The 23,744-nt window shown below is 37.8% G+C and overlaps 2 protein-coding genes across 4 annotated transcripts in view; one reads left to right on the top strand and one right to left on the bottom strand.

Annotated features, from left to right (window-relative positions):
* AKAP7 (A-kinase anchoring protein 7) overlaps positions 1-23,744 on the bottom strand; it is an 80,313-nt gene that overhangs the window by 48,559 nt on the left and 8,010 nt on the right. For all 3 annotated transcript variants that reach the window (XR_010027099.1, XM_063151188.1, XM_063151189.1), the window contains exons 4-7: positions 20,569-20,705; positions 16,267-16,427; positions 9,620-9,732; positions 687-831 (exon numbers count right to left, since the gene is read on the bottom strand). Coding sequence is in view for 2 of the 3 variants with exons in the window: in XM_063151188.1 (XP_063007258.1) it covers positions 687-831; positions 9,620-9,732; positions 16,267-16,427; positions 20,569-20,705 (556 nt within the window). In the remaining variant the exon portion in view is untranslated. The remainder of the gene's footprint in view (positions 1-686; positions 832-9,619; positions 9,733-16,266; positions 16,428-20,568; positions 20,706-23,744) is intronic.
* Positions 3,501-8,091, top strand: MSH5 (mutS homolog 5). The gene is made up of 2 exons (XM_063151187.1): positions 3,501-3,589; positions 4,091-8,091. The coding sequence occupies exon 2, from the start codon at positions 4,091-4,093 to the stop codon at positions 6,524-6,526; it is 2,436 nt and encodes an 811-aa protein (XP_063007257.1). The 5' UTR covers positions 3,501-3,589; the 3' UTR covers positions 6,527-8,091.

Genomic DNA, 23,744 nt, shown 5'->3' with positions numbered 1-23,744 from the left:
AACAATCCTCAAGACTGGTAAGCACTTCCAGCACCAATGCTGCAGCACAAGGAAGTCTCCACAAGGGAAAAACCAAATTGTCACCAAAGCCCTACACGTAGTCCTGAAACCAGCACTAACTTCTAACAGTGGTATTTCTGTTCAGACAAAGCAGGAAGACACAACTCTGACTTCCAGCACTGTAATAATCTAGCAAGGTGTGAGTACAATGTTTAAAGTCTAACAGTATTCTGAAGACTTATTTTCAAATCTGTGGTACCATTGCAATTCTCTCTGTACATGAATGTAGTCCAAGTAAGGTCACCTCTCTGCCATACCAGAGACATTTCACTTAGCTTTAATCATCTATAAGCACTGTGTCTAATCTGACTTAGTCACACAGCCTGTCTTTAAAGTCAACAGAGAGATGAGCAGCTCTGGGGAGTGATACATCTCACTTATTTTAAACACTCATTTTAGGATGAGAAATGGAATGGGATTCTGGAGATGGATTATTGAACGTAAACTTTAGCTGTCAGTAAGAACCACTGCACAGAGTTCCTGCAGAGCCAAGGTTGAGGGAGAGACTTCTGTCAGACTCCACGGATCTTACAAGAATTTCCTAACACACACTCCAGAAAAAAATGGCTTTTTGCACATATAACTCAGAGACACAACTGACCAGAAGAAAATTATGATGTACTTACCAAAAACAATGGAGGACTCACAGTAGTAGTAACCATTTGGCTGCTTTTTTTTCAACATGGAGCAAAGATCAAAGCGGTGCAGGATCTCATCTCCAAAATAATGGTTTTTGAAATCTTCATACAGACTAGAGTCAATTTTTTTCACCTTTAAAAGGCAACATAAAATTCAGTTAGGCATTCTACTCAGACACTGAATTTTCATATTTAATTCCTATAGTTTGCATTTTAACCATAAGTACAGTTAGTATGGAAAAGTACTTCAAGATGCAAAAGGAGTACAGAAATAATCATATGCCAAATCTTCTGTTATAGGGAAGCACTGTCTACTGCAGAAAATAACAATAAAATAAAAGTGTCATTAGTCCTCCTTTCACCACTTCCTTTTCAGTCTTGTAGGAAACAAATAGACATACACAATGCTACAACTCCTTTGACTTCCAATGGTTTGCAACAGTGTTCATGGAATGTGTAACTGGAAATTATTCTTGCTGTCATCACTGGGCATGCTGCTACAAGGAAGAATCTCAAATGGTCATCAAGGGCAGTTTTCTGAGTCATTAAAATCAGCCCACAGGAAAAAATGGCTGTATTTCTCTAGCACTAGACCTTTTTATCTCAGTATATCTAAAAACTTGCTGGGATTTATAATATTGGAATCATTATGCAGTTTTGCATATATGAAGCAGAACATAAATATTCTATTAGGCTATTTTCAGAAAACATTATTTCAGTAGTTATTTTAAGAGTTATGAGGTCCTCAATCCATTGCATTGTCAATAAAAATATAAGATCTCTGTAAGAATACAGTATTTTCTCCTTCAATCTACCTCCCAATAATGCTGTTTGCTATTTAAATATCATTATTCCGTGCTAAGGAATATTAGGAGCCTCTAGCAGCTCCAGCCCCTACTGGTGTGTTCCCTAGTGCCTGGCTGCTGGAGTCCAGTTCAGCATGTGGGAGCCTCAGTCTTTGATGGATGTACCTGCTGCTTTCACCTCTAGAGACATATACCCCTGCTCAAAGGACATGGATGCCACTGCCTTCACCAGCACCTGCACATGGGGCTCACAGGAGACACAAGTGCAGGTCACTCCTGGCAGGGACCAAAGGACTTTCTCTCCGTGTTCACGTCTGTGCATTCCTGAAGCATCGTCATGGCCCCTCTGTCTCCCAGCACCCTTGCCCAGATTGCCAGCCTCTCACTGAGCCCACAGGTCTCCCACTTGCTGCTGGCCCAGCTTGAGGTTTGGCAGTGAACACCTGCACTCCCACATGCACAGTTTGGGGAGGATACAGACATTTGCCCCTGGCAATCAGCTGCACAGGTGCGCCCACCAGCCTCATTTTAAACAGGACTGGCCCCTTTTGCAGCCTGCACCGTCCCCTCCTCTTTTGTGTTTTTCCCCAACTTCTCCTCCTACACACGCCCCCTGCATTTGCACAGTCAACCTGCCAACCTCCTGGACCCTCAGCTTTACATCCCCAGCAGCTGCAAAGTCCTGGTTTGCCTGTGGTTTCTCGGCAGCTCATCAATGTGAAAAGTAAAGTCTACTTTAGAGAAGGTCAAATGTCTTTTAATTTCCTTAATCCCTGAAATGATGACATCTAGTGGTGGATGCTTTTCATTTCAAGAAATGGAAATTTCGGAGTCTAAATCTCTGTGGAAGTCTACATTTATTCCATCCTCACAGTAATTACTTAACATTTTATATTCTATGGCTAGACTAGTCCTTATGTGCTAAAGTTATTCTGACACTAAATCATCATTCCTTGCTTTTTGGCTGACAGTTCTAGGAAATTCAGTTAGACATCAATTAGTAATAAAAAGTGTTCTCAGCGAGGAGAACACTTGTCAAAATGTGAAGCCCTGAGTTCTTCTGGAATGAAATGAAATAAACATAAAAATGACAACTTCATGCTCCAATAAAAAAATAACATTTACAAGAGATTGGGAGGTTGCTTGTCTAAGACAGGTTGCTAAAGTGTGAATCAAATGTTGAATGCTCAGGAATTGAGTTGTTCTTGTTATGCACTACTGAAAGGTATTTGGAAAAGCAGCCATGGGAAAACTATGATATTTTTAGTAACTGGAACAATTCCTGGAGCGCAGCTTGCAGTGAGATGTGAAAGGATGAAGAATGCAGGCGCATGGGAAGGTCACGGCTCATTTCTTAACTGAAAGAGTCTGAAGCAGTAGAGATGCAAGAGAAAAGTTGTTACCACATGGGAATAGTACAGATGCTGATAATAAGTTGTAATGGGGGAGGGTGAGAAACAAGAGTACTCGAAGCATTTGGTGCTGGAAGGGGAGGAGGAAGACATATGCCTCTCGAGGAAGCACTTAAGGGATGATGCCTGTAAAGGACACGGCTGAGTAGCATGGGCCTGGAGAGGCATGGCACTTGCAGGACTGCCAGAGCACCAGGAGAATGCTTTTGGCAGCCCTGCAATGTCTGGTTTTCCTGCCCGTGTCTCTGGGAAGGTGCAGCCAGCTATCCCAGCAGTTGAACCCCATGCAGTCCCAGTAGCTACTGCCACAGTCAGCCTTGGGACCGGGGGCAGGAAGGCTCCAGGGGTGACAGCGCAGGTAGCAGGGACGCAAGCAGCTCGGGGCTCCGTGTGCCAGAGCCCACAGCCCAGCACAGCACTGAGCGCTCCTCCAAGCGGGGCCGGCCGGCGGCCCGAGGGTCACTCCCTGCAGCGCGTCCCCCGCCGCCAGCCGGGACAAGGCCGGGCCAGGGCCGCTGTGGGCGCGGCCCGGCGGCAGAGGCGGGTCCGGGCCCCTGACGGGCCCTCACGACGGAGCGCCGAGAGGAAGGCAAAGGGAAAAGAAACAGCACAACGCCTTTGGGCTGCAGGGAGGCGCAGCCCCTGAGACGAGCTGCCCGTCTGTGTGAGGAGGGTGAGTAGCGAGCAGAGAAGGGGGAGAGGATTGGAAGTGAGGTGCTGACAGGAGTGGTATGTCCGTGATGCTGCAGCATAAATATGGGGCTGCGACCCTGAAATGAGGGCCAGGCTGTGGGGCTGCACTGCTGAGAGAAGCCACGGTCAGTGCAGGTGCGTGTCACGAACTTCTGAGGGAGGGTGATTTTGTGCATGGATATACATATCCGTGCATGTTACTGTATTTATGGGTACTTGGGTCTACATAGACTTAAAAAAAAAATAAAGGATACAAAGAAAAACTATAAAACTATTGCTGGTAGTTAGCTCTGTTACTCCTTCCTTGGAAGTGGCTGTAGTTACTGGCCGTGTCACTTGAACATTTGTAGTTAATTCCTGGTAGCATCTTAGATTCTCCAGGGTTGGAAGAGTGACTATCTGTTGACTTCCTGTTGTCAATTAAAGTTACTTCTCAGGACCTTTTGCATGAGTTGTGAATAAAAATACCTCTTGCCAACAGATGAGTGCCACATCAGCCACGAGCTGTGTCTTGCCACCGACACTTGGGCCTGAGCAAGAGGAGCAAGAGAGCTCGGAGACACATATGTCTGTTCTGTGGTATGCAGGGCAGCTTGCAATTACTTACTATGATACAGAAGACTGCTCAGTCTACTTCATGCCTGACATACCTGATAGTGAAGACCTCAAGCTACTGCAAAAAGTGATTGGGGAACTTAACCCTCAATGCATAGTGACCAGTGCAAAACAGGACCAGAATATTGCTAAATTCCTGACCAACCTAACAGCTACTGCGGGTGATAAAGACATAGGAAAACCAGAAGTTGTCTTGTTTCCCAACATAGATTTTGGTCTAGAAGTCAGCAAGCAACGGATCCTGTCTAGGCAATTTCCATTTATTCCATCTCATATGACTGCCACAGAGAAAATTCTCTATTTGTCCTCAATCATCCCTTTTGAGAGTCCACTCATGATACGAACCTTAGGGGGGCTTCTTAAGTTTCTAGACAGAAGAAGGGTTGGAGTTGAACTCGAAGACAGCAGTATAGCAGTTCCTATTTTGGCTTTTAAAAAATTTGTGCTGTCAGATACTGTGAATATGGACCAAGACACTTACTGTGTCCTTCAGATATTTAAAAGTGATATCCATCCTTCTGTGTACAAGCTATCCAGTGGACTAAAAGAAGGATTTAGCTTATTTGGAATTTTAAACCGTTGCAGATGCAAATGGGGAGAAAAACTGCTGAGGTTGTGGCTCACACGACCTACCCGGAACCTGACAGAGCTGAACAAACGGCTGGATGTTATCAACTTCTTCCTGCTAGCTCAGAACCATGAAACAGTCCTCACTCTTCAAAACTGCCTCAAGAATATTAAAAATGTGCCTCTTATTTTAAAGAGAATGACTCTTTCCAACACAAAAGTTAGTGACTGGCAAGCACTGTATAAGACAGCGTACAATGCAGTGTGCCTTAGAGACACGTGTCGTTCTCTGCCCAACACTATTGAACTTTTTCAGACTATTTCACATGTCTTCACTGATGACCTGCACTACATTGCTAACCTGATCAGCAAAGTGGTAGACTTTGAAGGCAGCCTCTCCGAGAACCGCTTCACTGTTAGAGCCAATGTAGATGCCACGATTGATGAGAAGAAACGAAAGCTGATGGGACTGTCAGACTTCCTTACAGAAGTGGCACGAAAAGAACTGGAGACTTTGGACAATCAAATTCCCTCCTGTGCTGTCATCTACATTCCTTTGATTGGGTTCCTCCTCTCCATTCCACGCCTGCCAAATATGGTGGATAAGACTGACTTCGAAATTGAAGGCTTGGACTTCATGTTCTTGTCAGAGGATAAACTGCACTACAGAAGTGCCCGGACCAAGGAGCTAGACAGCCTGCTGGGTGACTTGCACTGTGAGATCAGAGACCAGGAAACACTCATCATGCACCAGCTGCAGACAAGGATCCTGGAGAAGTCTGAAGTACTTAACAGCGTGATTGAGTACACTGCACACCTGGATGTGCTGCTAGCCTTGGCAGCGACGGCCCGGGAGAACGGCTATTGCCGGCCCCGCTTCACTCACCGCCACGGCTTCCACATCAAGGACGGGAGACATCCCCTCATGGAACTATGTGCAAAGACTTTCGTGGCCAATCCTGTGGACAGCGGTGAGGCTACCAGACGAATAAAGATCATCACAGGGCCCAACTCCTCTGGAAAGAGTGTTTACTTAAAGCAGGTAGGTCTTATAGTGTACATGGCTCTCATCGGCAGTTACGTCCCTGCAGCAGAGGCAGAGATTGGAGTAATTGATGGGATTTACACAAGAATCCACAGCAGGGAATCAGTTTCTGTAGGGCTCTCCACATTCATGATTGATCTTAACCAGGTTGCCAAGGCTGTAAACAATGCCACAGAGAGGTCCCTGGTACTTATTGATGAGTTTGGTAAAGGCACCAATACATTGGATGGCCTGTCCCTTCTGGCTGCTGTCCTGAGGTGCTGGATCAGACAAGGAACACAGTGTCCACAGGTCTTTGTCTCCACTAATTTTCACAGTTTAATGCAGCTAGAACTCCTGCCTGACACACCTCTTCTGGAGTACCTGACCATGGAGACCCATCAGGATGGAGAGGAGTTGATATTTTTCTACCAGATCAAACAGGGCATGTCCACCATTAGTCATGCTGCCAATATTGCTGCATTAGCAGGAATGCCAGCCAAAATCATTGAAAGAGGAGTGGAAGTATCAGAACTGATTCGCAATGGAAAACCAATCAAACGTCTTGATCATCCTTCAAAATGTGATAGGATGGAAAAATGCAAGTCTGTTGTGGAAAAGTTTCTTTCCATAGACCTTGACGATCCCCAGGTGGACTTGGAAGAGTTCATGTCTAAAGAGATCTTGCCTTCTGCAGCCTCAGTCCTGTAGCAAGGCTTTGTGCAAATACATAGACTGCACCCTATCTACCATGGAGAGTCTGGGACTTTAAAAAATTATCACTATGACATGACACCTCACAGGACATTTAGCTTGTAACAAAACTGTAGTTATGTCCTTTCTTCTTCTTCTTGTTTAAACCAAGTACTTACATATCCCTGCAATATGGTGCCTCACGTGAGTCTATGAATAGGAAGAATTTTAAGAACCTTTTACAGCTGTTGGGTCACTCAGTTTGTCAATTTTCTGTCCCTGTTGCTGGAACTTCAGATTAAAAAAATATACTGCAGAAAAATCACAACACATTTCTACTGGACTTAGAAGACTATGAAAGGAACGTGTTTATTGTTTCATATTGTGCCAAAGTGATGGTTTCAGCCATTTTAGGATCAGCATAAAAGATTCCAAATAAATATGTGGCTCAGACTCTTGTGCCAACAATTAACACTTGTCACAATACAAACCACTGACATAGAGGCAATGCAGAGGGATTTAATGGCTCTGTGGCTTTTCTTAAACCAGCTTTTCTGTCCAAATGCCAGAGATCCCAGAGGTTAGTTATAAAAAGAATGCTGGTGGGTCAGATTCAGTGGGGACTGATAAATAGAAGTACCTTAGTTTTACTGAGAACTGTTCTCTTCTTTAAGGTTCTGTATGATACAGTTGTATCATGCATATTACGTGACTATGCCTCATGGGTATAAGTGCAAAAATACAAATCTAGGAATTTAGGAGAAAAATTCACATTTTCTGTTCCATTTTCTATTATTAACATTTGAGGATTAATACCACAAAGGGAGGATTCCCTTTCACTTCTCTTGTCATGTAAAGGATCTTTACTGAACACATTATTTTATGTATACATATGCAAGAAAAAATAGGAGCACACTATACCTCCTGTTTTTAGGGAAGTGTTCAGTGGCACATCTAATCTGAGAAATATCCGACTATGCATGAAGAACAAGTTGGTCCCACTTCTGAGTAGGTAAATAAGTCCTTTAATTTGAGAAGCTGAAGGGGATACAGTTAACCAGATAGTTCTTTCCTAATCGACTTTATTTCACACTTCCATCCTTTATTAATATCTGTTTCCAAGTTTTTTAGATTTACCATTGTTAGCTTAACGATATGCCTTCAAAGTGAAAACCTGATTGCTTGAGATCGTTACTAGTTCTGAATTCTCAAACTCTGCTTTGTAAATACAATTTTTAACTCTGGAAAAGTTAAAATCTCTACAGAATATATACATTTCAAAATTACTACAGTTATATTAAGGTTTAAAAACCAGATTTTTTCCCCCCAAAATAAAACTTTGGTGGAATTTGGATGTCAATGAGAGGAGGGCGACTTAACAGAATATTGTTTCAAATAAGGAAGCTTACATTTAAAAAATAAATTAATACAGTTATATAAAGCTACGGCTGAGAACTATACTCAACCACTTCAGTACTATTTGCTCTTTTATAAGCTTGCTCATGTAACCTTCATCCACTTCCCTTTTCTTGCTTTTCATATTGTTGCAAGATCTGAAAATGCAATTAGACATCGTATTAAAATGTACTGCCAAATAAGTATTCCTTTTATGATACATATTTTTTTACTGTTTTCTGTAAATGCATGAAACTATCTAAGTACAGGAACACAATGAAAGAAAAAAATATAGTAAAGACTTATGCTTATGCCTCACACTGAATTGACAGAGAAAAATGTACAGAATTTTAATACATAGTATCTTTCTATGCAGTAGATCATATGCATTAATCCAGCATTATAGAGGGCTCAGGAAGATGATTTGGAATGACATTGACCTGGTTCTGTCAGCAGCAGTAAATATCAGAACACAGAAAGGATGTATCCTGGCTAATATTTCATGGAAAGTAGATAAATGTAAATGAAACAACCAGCCAGCCAAAAAACAGAAAAAATACAGAATAGCAAAAATCCCACCCTGATTGTCTCAGATCTTTTAACCAGTTAGATCACTGAACAGCTGATATTCTAGAAGATCAACTGTCATTTCAAGCAAAAGCTTCTGTGAGTTTAAAAATTTAATATCTATCATATATCACCTGCATCCTGTGGCTAAGTCGTTATTTCTATTTCAGAACAAGTACACATATGCTCAAATTTTCTTGAAGTATCTCGAATCTCACTATCTTATTTCTACTTATTTCAAAATACTACTTAATTAAAATGTGCACCCTCAGCATTTTTAGAGATATTTCTAATTAAACTTTAAAGTTTAATTATTAACTTTAAGCCACTATTAAGGAAAAATCAACTTAAAAGATTAGTTCTATGTACTTTAATTCTTACTTAAAATATTTTTTCTGAAAATTATTTTCCTAGTCAATGTTAAAGAAACACATAAGACATTCTACACAATGTCAGTAAAAAAATGTATGGACGTATACCTTGTGTTAAATAATACAGTACTACAGTTAAATTAGTATGAAATAAAAAAAAAGGTACACTAGTATTGCTTCTATATATTTTAACCACAGTTATATCCTATTTTCATGTATTCGTGTATTTTGTCAAAAAACCCCAAATAAACAGGCAAGAAATAACTGCTGGCAAGAGAGAATATAGAAGATATATTAAATTATATTATATACATTTATTAATATAGTTTTTCCTCATTACTCTGAAATTCACCAAAGCATATTCAGTAGAGAACTAACTGCCTACTGTGCATAATCCAAACAGAAATTCTACTGTTTATTTGCTCATTTTCTCCTATACAGTAACAAAACTCAGCAAACAAATTGCCTGCATACAATCGACCCCCTAATGGGAGTTCTGCAACTTTGAACAAGTACTTTCATCCTTCGGTCTCGCCTAATTTCCCAGCAGAAAACAGACCATGATATTACTGCACCGAGAATATCAAGAGTGGTAAATTACAGGACAGGACGGTTTATACGGCACATACATTAATTATTTCTTTAAAAACCCAGCATTAGTCTTACCTCTTCAGCTGGTTATAACATAGCAAATATGATGCTGCAGCATAAACAACATTGTCCATCTCCACATTAAACTCTCTGGATTGCTGCTGAGCTATGTGAAATGTGAGCTCACCTGCTTACGTAGCTCTGTTGATTTTGACAACTTCATGAAGGTCAGATGTGGTTTAAAAGCCCTTTCTTCTCCTGCCATGATCCCCTTTTCTTGAAATATCTTTTTCATAGTTTCTGACAGGAGGAGAAAATTGCATAAATACATAAATTACATAACATAATCCTTAAAATGTGCTTTCAAATGTAATGCTAGTCACAGGTTCTTCACGTGAAAGAAACAAGATGATAAGTACTAAAAGGCAGGAAGATTTCTACTTAATTTCAAAGGTACATATTATTTCTTCAGAGCTTTATATTATTTCATGTGAACATGGATATATTTCATGTGAAATATTTGCAGTTAAATAATGGCAATTAGAAAGCTGTTGATGCAGTCTGATTTTGCTATCAAAATAGAAACTCAACATTAGTACTGTTCAGGAGTCACTCTCACTAGAAGTGTGGGAAACTTCAGGAAAACTGAGTGTGTAACAGAATTCTCAACTCAGAACCAGTATTCTGTGTTAATTCTATTATCTCTATTTGTGTAAACTCAGACCAAAGGAAATTTGGAAGTGAAAGCTCTAAGTTTCGGCACTGGATTTACATGCCAGCATTAGAGAACATAATAGGTGTGCTGATGATTTTTGCTTGGGTTTTAAACGTTCACTGTTGCCTTCTGAGCTAATTTCCTACTTTGAATGTTCTTTTTCCTACTTTTATCTGTGTTTATAAAGTCTAGGTCAAAACAACTCAACAATACTGACCTAGTTTACTATTTTTCAACTCATCTGCCCAATGTAATGTTTAATGTCTTGGAAATAAATTTCAGTGCAACTTCTGAATTGTGTTCCATGGTTTTATTTAGATTAAATACTTTCAACATAAAAAATTTCTGTTTGAAAAAAGGTTTAGATAAAATTGAAAAAATCTATGGTAAAAATAATACTGGGAAATACAGTATTTCTATTGCTGAAAAAGAGAAAAACCTTAAGCTTTTTATTTCTTTGCAAGTACAACTTCCAGTTTTTCACCAGGTGTAAGTCTAGCTCACTTATACAATCAAACTAAAATAAAAATAGGGGGCAAATTATCAATCTTATCACATAGATTTAATCAGCCCCTAACAAAACAATGTATGTTCATTTAAATATATTATTTTTTTTGCCTGATAGTTCAACAGTCCTTTTTCTGATACCTGGAAGAAACAGCATCACACCGGGAAGCAAACAACACAAGTACAGCTGACCTACTTGTATTATTTTACAGTTTGTCTGTCAGAGACACTTCTAAATTTACACTAAATCCCCGCTGAGCTTTCTGGCTCCTGTATCTGTTCTCTGAACAGCACAATTTGGGGACCCATTGATGTTGATATTCCAGCAAAGGGTAAATCTTATCAGAGCCAGGTTTACATTACCATGTGATGTTCTGACTCGGTCTTGTGCATAGCAGTCTTTTTTTCCTCCTCTGAAAACTCCTTTTTTTTCCTGCCATCACATCTTAGGCCATGCAGTCTTATCTGACACTGCAATTAGAATCTGTGCTGATGAAGATCTGCACCTCTCCAGGTATCCCCTCCTAACTCTGGGAAGAGCTTAGTATCAGAGCAGAGGTTTGCCAGTGTGCCTCTGATCCAGGGATGAACCCAGGGATGTCAGCAGGGCAGACTGATCAGACAGTGCTGTGACTGTGTGGGAATTGGGTGGGACAGCTGGGCACCTGCACTTTATCCTGCTGAACAGAACCACTGGCCTGCCTGTCTTTGTTCTGTGTGAAATAGCTTTGTTTGGTATCTGTTTGATTTACCCTTCCAAAATCCTCTTTCATATCTGGCAATTCCAATCAAGAAAAAAACAATGAAAACCTGGGTCAGAAGAGAACGGCACGTAGAGAGAGATACTGCAGTTTTAAACTTAACAGTTTTACTTGTGTGTAGGTGTGTGTCTACACATATTCTCAGGGGCATTGGATTTCTCACACACCTTTGTCATGGCACAGACATATTAAACATCACAGACTCAAACACTGGGCTTGCTGGGACTACAGATAGCCCCGTTCTTGTAGAATTTGACATGTACAGACATGTTACTAGTTAAGGTAACTTATGAACATAATTAACACAATGTTTCCTTCTTCAAAAACAATGAAAAAATAGAATGAAATCTGACTAAGGGGAGGGGAAAACAAAGAAATAAAGAGAAATGCTTTCCTGAGAGTACAGGAAGGTTACAAGATAATGTAATGCTATTAATATCCATGAAGCTCTTTGAAGAAGTGGTTACAAAAAGGGATTTAAAAGCAACTGGGAAGGATACATGGATGCTGTGGGCAAGAGAAAGTTCTAGGCTTGTGAGACAGCATAAAAGTGGATTTGTTGACTGGCAAATACACAAAAGTTAAAGTTTATGATGCAGATTACCTAAACTAAAAGAAATTGGAGGCCAGTGATGAGAAAAATAAACAGTGCCCAGGCGTCTTGACAAATAAGTATCCTCCATCTTTCCTCTAGTATAATCATTACGACTTAGACTGAAAAATCAAACAAAATCTATATTTTCTTTTATTAGCCTCAGGCTGACTGATATTTGCAGCTTCAAAGTATACCCTAGAAATGGTAAAGCTATTTTTACAAGCTCAATGACTTCCTGGAACAAATTTTTGGACAGCTTTTAGACTGCCTTTCATGCAGTTTGAAGTACTCTGTAATATCATTTTGAACCTCATTTTTATAATGTCAAAATTACTGAATGTCATCTGCCTCTTACACTGGATGCAGCTGAATCCATTAGACAACTCTTTCTCTATAATTAGAATGGAAATGTGATATATGAAGCTTACTCAGAACCACTTTACATGGGAAAAGCTCAAAAATCCAACAGCTAGATCAATACAGAACAATTCATAGTAAAATTGCTTCTTAAGCCATATTCTATAATACAAATGGCCATCTTCTTTCCAAAGACTTCATCACATACAGAAACATGCTACATATGTAGGTTTACTTCCAGACTATTAATTTCTGCTTGTCTCAAAACCATGTCCCTTCAACTAAAAGGTTTATAATTTAGAAACAGTATTCTGTCTTTTTACTGATTTTTTTGACTTTACACTTGGAAATGAAGAAAAGTTGAGCATAGATAACTTACCATTAAAACGATCAGGTTAAGCCCTGCTAAAATTATTAAATTCCAAGAGTTTTTTAAGAGATGGGCCAAAAGGTAAGCCAGAGTCAAGCCAGTTTCCCAGTAGTTCCTCCACTGCTCTTTGGTTGTGTATTAATTTGACTTTTCTTCAGTGAGCTGTCCCAGACTACTGCCATGTATCAGTACGCCCTACTGATATTTCAAGCACTTATCAGGAGTATGTATGGGCTGTTCTGTTTCTCTCTATCACCACACACATATTCATAAGAAAGATGAGCTCATTCATAAAATAGGATCCATGGAGCAGCTGAGCCTAGCAATGTCAGTACATAAGCTAAGCCTTGCAAGACAGTGACAATGTGATGCTGAAGTCTTAAACTGAAAAAGAAACATAAGTAGAACTTCCTAATATAACTTTCTTCTTATACTGGCTTCAAGCCATTCTAATGCTTCCTACAAGTTTGTTATGACCACAAAAAGAAGGGAGTGATACCACCTTCTTTTAAACCACAGAAAGCATATTGCTTCATTTTAGTGAGCTATTTATCAGAGCTATTGTAATTCAGTGTTAGGCAGCACAATACGAAAAAGAATGTAGATTAAAATCTAAAAGCATTTGCTGTCTTCATTTTCAGTATGATTTTAGAGAATCATTTCATCATTTCAGAGAATCATTTCATCATTTCACAGAATACTTCCAGTCCCACCTAACTAAACAACAGCAATTTGGACTGTCACCTTTTTGCTCACTTTGCACAAATCAGTTGTTCTAATGGAAAATTACAATACCTTTGAGTTCCCAATTTTTTCACCATGTGAAATGACCTAAGAACAACTGACAAGAGGCAAAATTCATTTGTCATAGCTTCAGCCATCTGTAACTAAAGTGAACTAAATTAACTGAATTAAACTATTTCCCTAGGCTGCCTGAAGGGAGGGCAATGCAATTCACCCTCAAATGGATGCTAAATGTGTGTATTCACAATTTTTAAAGAAACTCATCATTGATGAGCTTTAAACTATCATCCTTGTCAGAATAGACTGCTCCTCTCCAGCCCCATGCCTGCCACTGCTCCTATCTCTTCTGCCAACAGTTATGCAGCTATACAGTAAACTTCACGGGCAAGCTAAATAGGCTAAAAATTAGCTGGCAAAGGTAAAAATGTTCATTTTACCACAGCTGAATTCTCCATGTGGCTGCACAAGGGGTCAGATTGCTTTGGTATGGTGGCAATGTAAGTTTATGCTCAAGTAAAGCTGTAATATATCTAGAGAAGATGTGAGTTGCTTTCCATTTATCTCACTCTCTAGTGTTGACTGCTAGGAAATCAATTCAAAGAGATTCGACTAAATGCCATTTATAGACAACTAAAGTAAAAGAAAATTACTAAGTCAGTTGTACTGCATGTCAGCCTGACTGTTGTACTACAGCGCAATCCTAACTGAATTAAAATATTTAAGACAACAAATCAACATTTCTTAAAAACAAAGGACCAAAAGCAAAAGAAATATTTGTATGTAAAAACAGAAGAGTAATTTTTCTCTTTGTGAAAGACAAGCTCCCTCTCATGGTCAGACCATAACACGCATCTAATCCATAAAATCAACATCTGTAAATCCTGTAGGTAAAAAACCAGGATTCACTTATTCACTTTTATCAGCTTCAAGCAGCATTTACAATGTAGTTATCAAACTAAAAACCAAGCGCTTCATTACTTTTTCCAAATTAGTATTTGCGCTGGTTTTGAATGAGTACTTTCTTCATAGTACCTAGTATAGGGTTATTTTTGGGATTTCTGCTGAACAAAGGTTTGTTAGTTCAGGGATGTCTTGGTTACTACTGAGCAGCACTTGCACAGAGCCAAGACCTTTCCTGTTTCTCAGCTCACCTCTCCAGCAAGCAGCTGGAGGTGCACAAGGAGGTGGGAGGGGACACAGCTGAGCCCAAATGAGATATTCCATTCTGTGTGGTATCACCCTCAGCATATATAGTGCTGGGGAAAGAAGAAGGAAGGAAGATGGCATTTGTCTTCTCAAATCACTCTTAGTGATGGAGCCCTGCTGAATCATTGAAGGGCTGAATTAGTGCCTGCCCATGGGAAATGGTGAATGAATTCCTTGTTTTGCTCTGCTTGAGTGCATGGTGTTCACTTTCCCTATTAAACTGTCTTTATGTCAACCCACAAGTGTTCTCACTTTTTAATCTTCCGACTCTCTCTCCCAAAATGGCTGGGGAAGAGTGAGTGAGTGGCTGTGAGGGACCGAGCTGCCAGCTGGGACTAAACCTCAACAGTCCTTCAAATATTCTGTGGTGCAGCAAAGCAGAAAAAAAAGGTTTTTCAAAATGTCCTGTAATTGTATACATCACTGTAAGTGCACAATTTCTAAAAAGACTTTTACAAAGAGTTATTAAAGTACTCCTCAAACCTCTGTCAGAACTGTTTAGCACTATTCCTGGTAGATAATTAAATGATGCTAACATCTTTTAATGGATTTTTGGGAAATAAATAGGAAATTAGAACAGAAGATTCACATTAGCTCTGCTTTTCCTGGACTTCCATCTCTGGCAAACCTACATCCACCCTGGTATTAGCAGACATGCAATGACCACGTTCAGATGTTATTATCAAACAATTTCTCTTATATAATTTATGGAACTAAATGTTTTCCTACCATTTGGAAGCTAATTTAACTTCATCTATTTTCTATTGACTATGTTTTCAACATTTCTCCTTCATTAATGTACAACACAAAATAACAACATGAAATCAAAATTCACCTTAGAACATAGCAGAAGTCATACATAATCTTGAAGTAGCAAATCAGGGATTCCTTAATAAATTCAACTGAGGTCTTTGTAAAAGGTCAAACCAGCTGCACTTCAGAAATGAAACTAATGAATTGCTAGAGGAAAGACTGTATTAATAAAGACTTTTTCAATTTTTCCCTCAGTACTGGACTGCAAAGAGGTAGTGTGACAGCAGCAGTCCTTGCTACTCTGCAAAATGGGTTATTGCTCTATTAAAAATGGTGTGACCTCACATTCCTCAGAACACAAAAGATAATTCATCAATACTGAAAAACTCTTTTAAAGAATCTTTCCAAGGAATAGTTGGAATTGCTGGGATAGTTTTAAAGGACACCAATGAATTACAGACAGTACTGTTCTTTGAGAATTTTTATTAAATATCTGTAAACAACATAGTTTAAGTATAGACTCATAGGCAGATAAAAAAGGGACCAAAACAAGGTAGCATGGAGTCTTTACATCCCATTTACAAATTTGCATTATGTATTTTACATATACTGAATAAAAAGTTATCAGAGAACAATACTGTCTGTAATTCATTAACATAATTTTGAAATATGCAAAGTAGGCTAGGAAATATAATTATGTAGCATTTACGGTTGTTAAAGGTAAATTAATATTGACTAAATTAGCACAAACTTATCTTTGTGCTCCATTCTCATTCAGGTTGTTGAGAAGTCTTTAAAACACTTAAACTAGATTGACAAGTTGTACCTGCTATTTCCTTAAGTAGTGCTGTATGATCATTTTCTGCCAAATTCACAAATCCAACTTGATTTCTGAAGTGATCAATTCCTTGAAAAGACAAATCCACTCTTTTTCCTTTCAGGAGATCATCTACAAAAACCTTGCTGTCTGAAAGAGCACCAACTGCTCTGTTGAAAGAAAAGACCAATGTCAAATATATTTCTGCTGTTAATATTGCTATTAATCATTATATCAATAAATATAACAAAGATTTTTTAGTACCAATTTATTATCTACTGCAGTACTTTTGCACTAATTTCTATCAATACAGTAGTTGTTGCTGTTATTATTATTACCACCTTTTTATAAAGGTAAAGTGGTTCATACACTGTGCTGTAAAACCAAACAAATAATAAAGGCAGACTTAGCAGTGGGTGCAATTCCTAAAAGAGTTTATCTCAGTCCTCAAGGTATCCAGACACTAACATGACAGTGTCCCTATTACTTTGTGAATCCCATTTAAAAAAGATGATTACTTAGAAGCATTTTGTTTTCTATTCTTAAATTAATTTTTTTCCTGTCCTGGTATGTCAGTTGAACTAAGATTCTTCTTCAGTCAAAGTTACAACAGTGTTAGTTAAATTATAAGCAGATGTTACATTACATATATAATGATAAAATTATATGGAAATTACAATTAAGCTATGGAGAACTGTTATTAAAAGAAGTATAATCTCAATTTACATTTACTTTCTGTAAGAGCTAAGAGACATGCACAATATAACTGCAATAACGGTAGAAACCTTTTAATAATCATCTTAACTAGCCACATCAAGTGCATGTACAATTACATGAAATAATTGTTTTGACCTGAACTAAAAGTGATTTAAATTCTAAAAAAAAAAACCTCACATAAACATTTTAGTGTTTTCTAAAAGATTTCTCACATCTCACAGTTTAAATTCTATTCAATTAACCTGAATGTAATCTTTTCCCCAAATCGATGCAGATTTTATAAACGCTAGATGGCAGTAATAGGTTAGAAATGCTCAAAAGAGGTATGTTTACTTTTCTGTCCTAGCTGGATGAAAGCAATCACCGATTTCTATGGTAGGTTAAACTATCTCATTGAAGCCTTTACAATTCCAAGAATCTCTACACATTCTCATTGTGTTTAACAAGGTGGACTCGATGTGAACTGTGCTTCACTGGAACCTAGGGTAAGTTAAGAAACACATGAAGGTTGATTACATAACAGAATATCCTTCACTGATAGAGTCCTCTTGTAGTCTTTTCAGAGGGCTTTAATCTATAAGCTAGAAGTGCTTTAGCTCCTTTGTAACCATTTTAAACACCAATGTTCCTTGTTCAAGATATTTTACTGTAGGTATAGTCTCTGTCACTTACCTACCCTCCAATCACTATTAGACAAGCCTGTTCCTGTGTCTTCCTTATGTGCTGTATTTCAAGATCTTTCAAAAACACCATCTAATATTGGTTCTGCCTGTCAGATTACTTTACATGTAAGCAGGCATAGATTTATTTACCAACATCAACCTAAAAATTGGTCCAAAACAAGTACAGATATTTCAAATACACTGAGTCAAATTAAGTTGAAGCTTGCAGAGGACTTTTAAGTATCGATTCATGAATGTATCTAAAATCCATCTCTGGAGTTTTTATATAAGAGAACTAGTCCAAAGAAAGTCCATGGAAAGCTCTGTTCTTTAGCTGAACAAAGATTTATATTTCCATACTGTAGGGTCTGCTGCAGAACTCACTGACCAGCCCAAGTCCACCCAATGAGTTCCATGAAAGGTCAATCCACACAGTGCACTGTGCTTTCAGTTTAGCACTGTGGCATTGAAGATCTAGTTCTACTTCTTCTTTTATTTATAATCTTACAAACACTAAAATATGTAGAAAAATAGCTGTCATCTCACTCTAGCTATCTTGCCTTTTGTATTCTATCAACCACTTCATAACATCTAACAATTGCTTTCTAAGAATAATGTCCACGGACAAACATTTCCACTGAGTCAATAGCTAAAAACACAACAGTGGTATTTTCTTGTTATTCCATATCAAATAGTATTTACAATGCCAACTGGTAATTATGCTCAGTGCAACTAATCCACAGAGATACCCAAAAAGTTTACAAGCACTTTGATCTAAAGTCAAAAAGGAAATTAAAAAAATAATTAAACAGCATATTCTAAGTGAACACAAGCTAGAATTATAGAAGCAATGCCTGTTCTCTTTCTGTATTGTTGTAACATAAATATTGTAGTCCTTAAAACTCACAAAGTTTCTTTTTAGAAATTTCTGAGTTTCAATTTTGATCACTTGTTAGAAAAAGCAATCTCACAAAAAAAGCCAAACTCAATTCTGCCATTCCTGTTACTTGTAATGCAAAGGTGAGATTTACAGAGTCTTTGACAGAAAATAAGCAAGAAAACCTTGACACTATAATCTCATAATTAGGCATTTACTGCAAAGGCAGGCATCCTGATTTCTAGCACCTGATCCCATGACTATGCACAGTTAGCATAGAGTAGAACTTCCTGGCTTGAAGGGAGTGCTGTCATGAGTCTTGATTGCTTGTTTTCTTTCTAGATTCAAAATTTCACACTCTTGATTTCATACAGTCCTACAAAAAGAGATGTATAGTGTATTCAAGAAGGCCAGACCACAGTCAGTTAGGAAACTCACACGGGAATTGCAGGTCTGGATTCCCTTAGAAAGAGTGGCCTAGAATACAGATGTTCCATTTTCAGGGTGAAAGCTGTATGTACTAAAATAGCATACAAAGGGCTTTGTGCTGAATTGAATGTTATGTTTAGCACATTCTTATCACGCATTTGACTTCAAATAGCATTCAACACATTTCATTTCTGTATAGACAGAGGCACTATTGTGCAAACACAGTTGAAAAACTGTAGATATCTAAGTAACTCAATGGATCCAAACCTAAGGATCTGTGAACTCTCAGATGCCCCGTTGACTAGCTGCACTTTGTTTGAGAGATTACTCTCCCCCTACATTACACACAGGTTTGTTTGCCAGCCTGGATCTTGGTTTCTTTCCATTAACCTGGTAACAAAAATTGGTGAAGCAAGAAGGCGGCAAATTCAGCATTTTACTCCCAGCAGATCTTCCAGAAGATTTAAAAAACCCATCAGTTATGAATTTTTTTTAAATCTCATTAAAAAGAACATGCAATCTAGAATACCTGAGGATAGCTGAGCTAGAAACCTATAGGAGGCATCTGGCCAGGAAAGGGGTGAATCTCTGAGGAAGCTGCTGCTGACTAGAGGACAGTTCTGAGTGCCTGGACTGCAGAGTTCTGCTGGGAGAGGCAGAGAAGAACTCTGTAAGTCAGTGCTTCAGTGGCATTCAGACAGTGAAAGCTGAGAAGGGGCTCACAGAGTAGCAGAATATCCTGAATTGGAGAATATTTGTTTTGGTATACACTTTTGGACTCTTATAAAATACTCATGAAGAGGCACGTGTGCTTTGAAGTACTATCCCATGCTCCCTTTTTTTAAAGTTTGCTTCAAATCCTTTTAAAAAAATCTCACATAAACAGCTGGTGGTTGCTCTCACGAATTTTCAGGTGCTATCACAGTTTATTCATTAACCAGGCACATGGAGAGGAGAGGGAATCTACCAGACCTAGTATCCCTTGCTTGCCTTTTTATTCTCTGATCCTGGCTGTTTCTCTCCCCTTAGATCAGACTGTTGATGCTGACAAATTTGCAACTTCACAGTAGAAGACAGGTAGGAGTATAGAGATCTCAAGGATATAGCATTTAAAGAAAACAAGCATGGAAAAACAAGGCAACTGATTTAGATATCCTGATCATTCATTATTTTTAGGTGTGTCATATGCTTTCAGCCAAAATACTTCTACTTATTAGAAGCATGCCCTTGACTACCAAATGGTTCCTGCATTCTACCTTGGATTTTCACTTTCTAATGAGCAATCTGCACTTCAACAGATTTTTAATTCCCCTGTCCCCTATATCAAAACATTATTTTAAAAGAATTCCTTAAGCAAACATGAGATCTATGTGTGCAAGTTCAGCACACAGTAGGAAAAACACATACTTTGTTCAGAGTTTATAAGTTATGAAAATGGCTAATATTAAGACTAGCATTTTAAAGTCAAAATGAATTAAATGCTCAATAACCCTAGTAAATTAGGGTGGTGTATGGCAGAAAAAAGTGTCTGTTAACCCTGCTAGTCTCTTTATGAACACTTAATACTAGTATATACTCAACTAAGCAAAAATACTAGTATATACTTAATTTACACCAAATACCTACATGCTAATTTCTTCTTCACTGGATAAATGCATCACAAACATGGTGACATGCAATGAGCCAGAGCGAACCATTGCTTTGGAAAGCCTTTGATCCTTTTGTACTATTGCATCTTGGACAGCCTGAATACTGCCAGTAATCTGGGAAGAAAGACACAGAAACAACAGTTAGCCACGACAACAATTACTGTATCCCATCATGCAAGTGAACAAGAAAGCACTCAAACTAAAAACAAACACTCATGTAAAAACCATTCTAGCAGAAGAAAGTTTTATCTGCTGACAAAGCTGTGCTAATTGACCCGAGTGAACCCAAACTGGGTACAAATAGAGTGATTAATAAATCACTGGACACTCCCCATCACATCTTAATAGGAGCTTCCTTCCCTAAGTATCATAAACTGAAGCAGGTAAAGATCATCCAGTTTTGCACTGCCAGTAATACCAACAAAAAGCTTCTTCAAGGAATTACTCTGCCCACTCTGCTAAATGTCTGTCTTGCTATGCGCAGGTAAGTGACTGAAGAAAACCTGATCTTTGCAGGACTGGGCACATACAAAACCAGAATATTTAGTAAATAATTTGTAGAGATATCTAATTTGCAATTCTGATTATATTGTCCAATAGACAGATATAAGATATATACTCCCTTCAAATGTATTTAGACAAATTTCATTGCAACAAGTATAGAGTTCTAACTTCATCAGTCCTTCTCTTTAAAAACACTGGAATTACATTGTTTTAAATTTAAATTATTTATTTGGTTATACATGCTCTATAAATTGTATCCAAAATGTTTACTGTGCTTGATATTATGCTCATTGTATTATAGCAATTTAAAAGACATAACACCAAAAACCTGCAACAATTCTTGAGTATGTTAGTGAAAATAAGATCAAGTCAAATAAACCTGACCATCTGACAAAATGAATTACTTCTTAAAGCACAGTGAACAAAGACATTACAGACAAATCATCTCTGGTGTATAAAATCTAAAAGAAGCATGTTGAAAACTCCAATCTCATTTTTTGTTGTTTACTTACTTGAAATTCAGTAGTGAACACTTCACAAATGTACTGTACAGACTGGACTTTCATAAGATAAGCACAAGTAGCTCTCAGGTATAAAAAAAGCATTGACATATTTTGGTAGCTCTGTTAATCATAAGGAACATATAAATTTCCTGGGGGAAAGAAACACAATCTAATGGGAGTGTTCAGTATTTTTCTGACTGAATTTCTTAAGATGAGTTTTGCCATGCAGAAGTTTTACCTAATGAGCCATAGTATCTAGTAGTGTCATATAAATATAACTAAATCATAACAAATGAAGTGATGGTAGCAAGGGTAGGGAGAAGGATGGAAGGTAAAAGGTAACTTGCCAGAAAAGGGGATATGGCATTTACAAAACCACACGTGTCTTAAGTAGTGTAGGACATATGAAGAAAATTCCACCAACATTTTATCATAAATCATGCTGTAATAAGACCATCTTCCTTCATATATCAGAACTGATCTTATCCTGGATAAATAAGAGTTTCATTGTCCCAGATACAGGAGGAATTTAATCCATATTTAAGCAAAGAATTGGTAAATGTGATCCCCGCTAATTACAATGTATTGACTGAATAATTATTTAAGTTTATAAGCTAAAGCAAAAAAAAGAAACAAAACTCAAAAATTAAATGTGCCATACTAATTCCAATTCTATTAAATTTTCAACTATTGCTTCAAAATTTAATTTGCACCCATGACCTGGCAAAAGAAAAAATATAAATGTAAGTGTACAAGCCCTTCAGAGTACAGAAAATCAGATGTGGAACTGTGTTTTCACAGCAGGTAAAAGCATTCTAGTTCTGAAAGGGATCAATATTACTAAGTATTTAGTTTAGCAGCTAATATCCCACGTCCCCATATCCCTATATTTCCCTTCAGTAGTATTGCTACAAAAGCATGTTCTTTCAAGGCTCACTCTTTCATGCAAGCACCAATGACACAAAAAATTGTAGGAAATTAATACCTCTGAGATGTCAATTTTTCTGTCCAAAACTGGACAACAGGTTGAAAACCCAAAAAACCCCAATGGACAGGCTCATAGCTGTATAAACTCTATTAGGAAACCAAGCTAAAAACCTAACAAATAATATGGCTTTGGAACAAGATTAAGTCCAAAGACAGGCAGTTATCGGTTCCAGAGAAAAGTTATTGCTAAATCCATCAGGCAAGTATGAAAAATCCTGCCCTTTGGATACAGGTAAAATAAAAAGAAGGTTGAGCATATCCTCTCTCTCTGGCTAAATGACAATGCTCTACACAATCAACATTAATTGGAAAGGAAACAAAAAAGTTTTCAGCTAAGTTTTTCTGAATTCTAAAAACTTGTTTTTCAGATGTTTTCCCTTAAGTTATGCAATCAAAGTGTAACACAACAGCTGTTGAACAGGTGTGCCATAACAATGCGTATCACAACTTCACATTTTTTCTGTTTTCTCCAATAAATCTAAGGTGAAATTAACATTGGAGTGTGCTATTCTAATGAAGCAAACTAGAACTCTCCCAATGCTATGTAACAGGCTTTGACCCATTGCATAAATAAAAACTTTGAATTGCCATTTAACCTGTTATTTATATTACTTTAAAATGTGTTGTCTTACATTTCAACTGCTATCATGCTATTTATTTTTACTTGACATGTCCTAACTTAATCCAAAGCCTTTTTTAAGGCAGATCACATTAAACAATTCCTCCCTCTGAATTAATAAAAAAAAAAAAAGTTCAAAAAAAGGCCTCAACTACTCATTTCAAGATCTCCTCTCTATTACTTGAAGTACATTATTCTGAGGTGCAACAGAATAACACTGTTTTGCAGTGTTTATTACAAAGATACTACTAGTAAGTAAATGTAAAGCTTTAAAGACCTAACAGATGAATAACAATTATAGTCAAGACTGGAGAACCCTGAAAGGCTAACATACCAAGCAACAGCATATCATGAAAGTCATAACTTAAAAAAAAACCCTGAGCAAATAGAAAAAGATACAATGATCATAATCTATTTAACTATATTTGCACAAGTAATAATGCAAAGTTCAATATACATTAAAAATTAATGGAAGAACATTTCTAAAGATTCAAAACAATTAAAATGAAAACAAGGAAACCGTTCATTTTCCAAGAGGAA

Source organism: Melospiza melodia, chromosome 3 (genome assembly GCF_035770615.1).
Source record: "Melospiza melodia melodia isolate bMelMel2 chromosome 3, bMelMel2.pri, whole genome shotgun sequence".
Lineage (NCBI taxonomy): Eukaryota > Metazoa > Chordata > Aves > Passeriformes > Passerellidae > Melospiza > Melospiza melodia.
This window is presented reverse-complemented; position numbering and strand designations above follow the sequence as displayed.

Bases quoted from the DNA above. Each gene is read 5' to 3' on its own strand.
- MSH5 (XM_063151187.1), top strand. From the start codon at position 4,091: ATGAGTGCCACATCAGCCACGAGCTGTGTCTTGCCACCGACACTTGGG.